The sequence below is a fragment of the Amphiura filiformis genome, chromosome 6, assembly GCF_039555335.1.
Source record: "Amphiura filiformis chromosome 6, Afil_fr2py, whole genome shotgun sequence".
Classification (NCBI taxonomy): domain Eukaryota; kingdom Metazoa; phylum Echinodermata; class Ophiuroidea; order Amphilepidida; family Amphiuridae; genus Amphiura; species Amphiura filiformis.
The window spans coordinates 11,624,904-11,627,277 of NC_092633.1; the positions used below are offsets into that span (position 1 = coordinate 11,624,904).

Sequence of the window (2,374 nt, forward strand, 5' to 3'; positions counted from 1 at the left end):
ATTTGTGTTAAGTAAGTTAAGTAACCTACACCTTTTGAACACACCAACACGATACTACCCGACCACGACACGACACGATTAGCATGATTAGTATCACAACTAGACAGGCAAGGCCTATATCATACTTACTATAATAGATCACCTCCAATCACGACAACTCGAACACAACTTACTTATTATGGCTCGTAGTCCTGCTGTTACTTTTTCTTTCTAGCCAGAATAATCCGAATCTGCAATTGACTTCCAACAAGCTAAATTTGGGCTGAAACCCACCTTTTAACAATTTTTAACAAAAAATTAAATCTATCCGTGATATGCACTGGTCTCTAGGAAAACAGTCAATGACTGGCCAACGCCCTAAGCGCCTACCTTCGTATAACCCGCCTAACTCTTACGTAACATTCACCAATGTTATGCAAATAGGGTTCCTGGCTCATAACAGAAAATTCATTTATTTACTAATTCGGTACCCTCAAGCGTAAATAAAATATTTTCTATACCGCCCTCCCAGTTTGCCCCTCCTTTTAACTAAAAGGAACATAAAAATATTAAGAATAGGGAACACCGTTCTTCCAGGAGACAATGGACATCTCCATGTTCCCTAATCTCAAGGTATAAAGAGCGGGCAAAAGCTGGATCAAGGAATAATCGCAATGCAATGGTTATGCTTAATCTCATGTATGTTATTATTTAGGCAATTACCTTACTTATAAATTACTACTACATTAACAACCTTTTCTATAAATATACCTCAATTGCAATAATCTTCATTCTGACTACTTTAGAAAGTCCTCACTTGACTGCTAATTAATATCTATAACTGCATGCCTTTGACTTCAAGTTTCATGTCCAAGTGGCAATAACTTCTATAACTTACTCAGATGCCTAAACTCATTGAAACTGCCAATTGGTTCTGTAATGATTCAGTCACGTAACCGTCTTTAGCGCTCTCAGACCGCCACCTACCATGCTTTTTAAAAAGACGGTCCGGTATTCCTATATTGGCTGCTGCTGTAGCCCCTCCAGCTCTTAAACTGTGTAGTCCAAATCTTTTGGAGTCTACTCCAATACCTACCAGAGCTTCTTTAAGCAAATCTCTACATCTAGAATATGACATTTTACCTGCCCTCAGGAAATACTTTCCAGATGATTTCATAAACACAAGAGGTCTGAAGAGATACTGATCAGACCCATCTAGCTGAATACCAGCTAATGTGATGTACCTATAGAACATACTAACCGGGCACGTTATTTTACCTTTAGCCGCTATTATAAGCCACACTCCATTCTTAAATTGATCAGTTTTACTTTTCACTATAAACAACCTCATATCACGAACCAAGTACTGAATGTCACAAACTCTCAACTCTGCAAGCTCAGAGTGTCTAAGGAAACCTGCGTAAGATATTAGCAGCATGGCACATAGCCTGCATCCCGCCAGACTATCTGGCGAACAATTCTTCCCTACTATAGCATGTAGCATTTCTGGAGTTATGGGTTCCTTTTTTTTTGGGAACTGGTTTCTGACTTAGCCTTTTTAAGCCGTTTAACAATAAATGCAAGATTTTATATTCACACGGGTTATTTTAAACTAAAAGTGAACAGTCATGATACCATTTAATCGCGTAAAACGCACTTTCTATTCTTGAATAAGGGGCCTCTTCATTGTACAATTTAATCAAATAGCTCGCTATATCGTCTTTAATCGCGGGAAGATACGAAATATTTCGAGACAGACTCCATGCCTTCCAGTTCTCGAATGCTCGGCTATACTTGGCAACCGTGTTTGGCGCTCTAGAAGCCAATAACGCCTTTTCCAGATTCAAGTCTCCAGTCACCCCATCTCTGAAACAAATTAAAAAAGCGTCTATCAGCGAGCGTTAAGCTTTTGTTGAACTCTTCAACTTGGACTTGACTATTCTGTACTCGGCAGTAAGAAAAAGACTCCCAGTGGATCAAACTCGTTATATTGTATCGTGTGCCCAGTGGCTTTCCGTGTTTATATACAATCACATTCCTTCTATAATCTGTGATACAATTAACACCGCATCTCCCAGTGGAGATTAATAAACATCTCTTGCCCAGTGGCTTTGTTGCTATTCAGAGCAAACACATCTTTCTCCACGCCTTAAAATGTAGACGCTTTCAAAACATTCATCACCGTTTTGGTGCCGTTACATTATAAGGGAATATGGATCATGTTTATAATATGATTTGTTGTAATTAACACAAGGCTCCGTTTAACCTTAAACACAACACGGCGCTAGTCATTTTTGGGGATCCGAACAGAGAATTAGGATTCTTTCCTTGCACGAAAGTATGCTTCGGATCATTGAACCTTAGTTCATTCACTATGGCTTTCTTGTATTTGCTA

At 39.0% G+C, this 2,374-nt stretch overlaps 1 protein-coding gene across 1 annotated transcript; it reads right to left on the reverse strand.

The window, feature by feature from the left end:
* Nucleotides 1-877: 877 nt before the first annotated feature.
* LOC140154182 (integrase/recombinase xerD homolog) lies at nucleotides 878-1,483 on the reverse strand. Its single transcript, XM_072176791.1, has one exon. It carries the CDS (start codon nucleotides 1,481-1,483, stop codon nucleotides 878-880), a length of 606 nt encoding a protein of 201 aa, XP_072032892.1.
* Nucleotides 1,484-2,374: the final 891 nt, after the last annotated feature.

What these genes read in the sequence shown, in the direction of transcription:
- LOC140154182 (XM_072176791.1), bottom strand. Translation starts at nt 1,483, where the DNA reads ATGCTACATGCTATAGTAGGGAAGAATTGTTCGCCAGATAGTCTGGCG.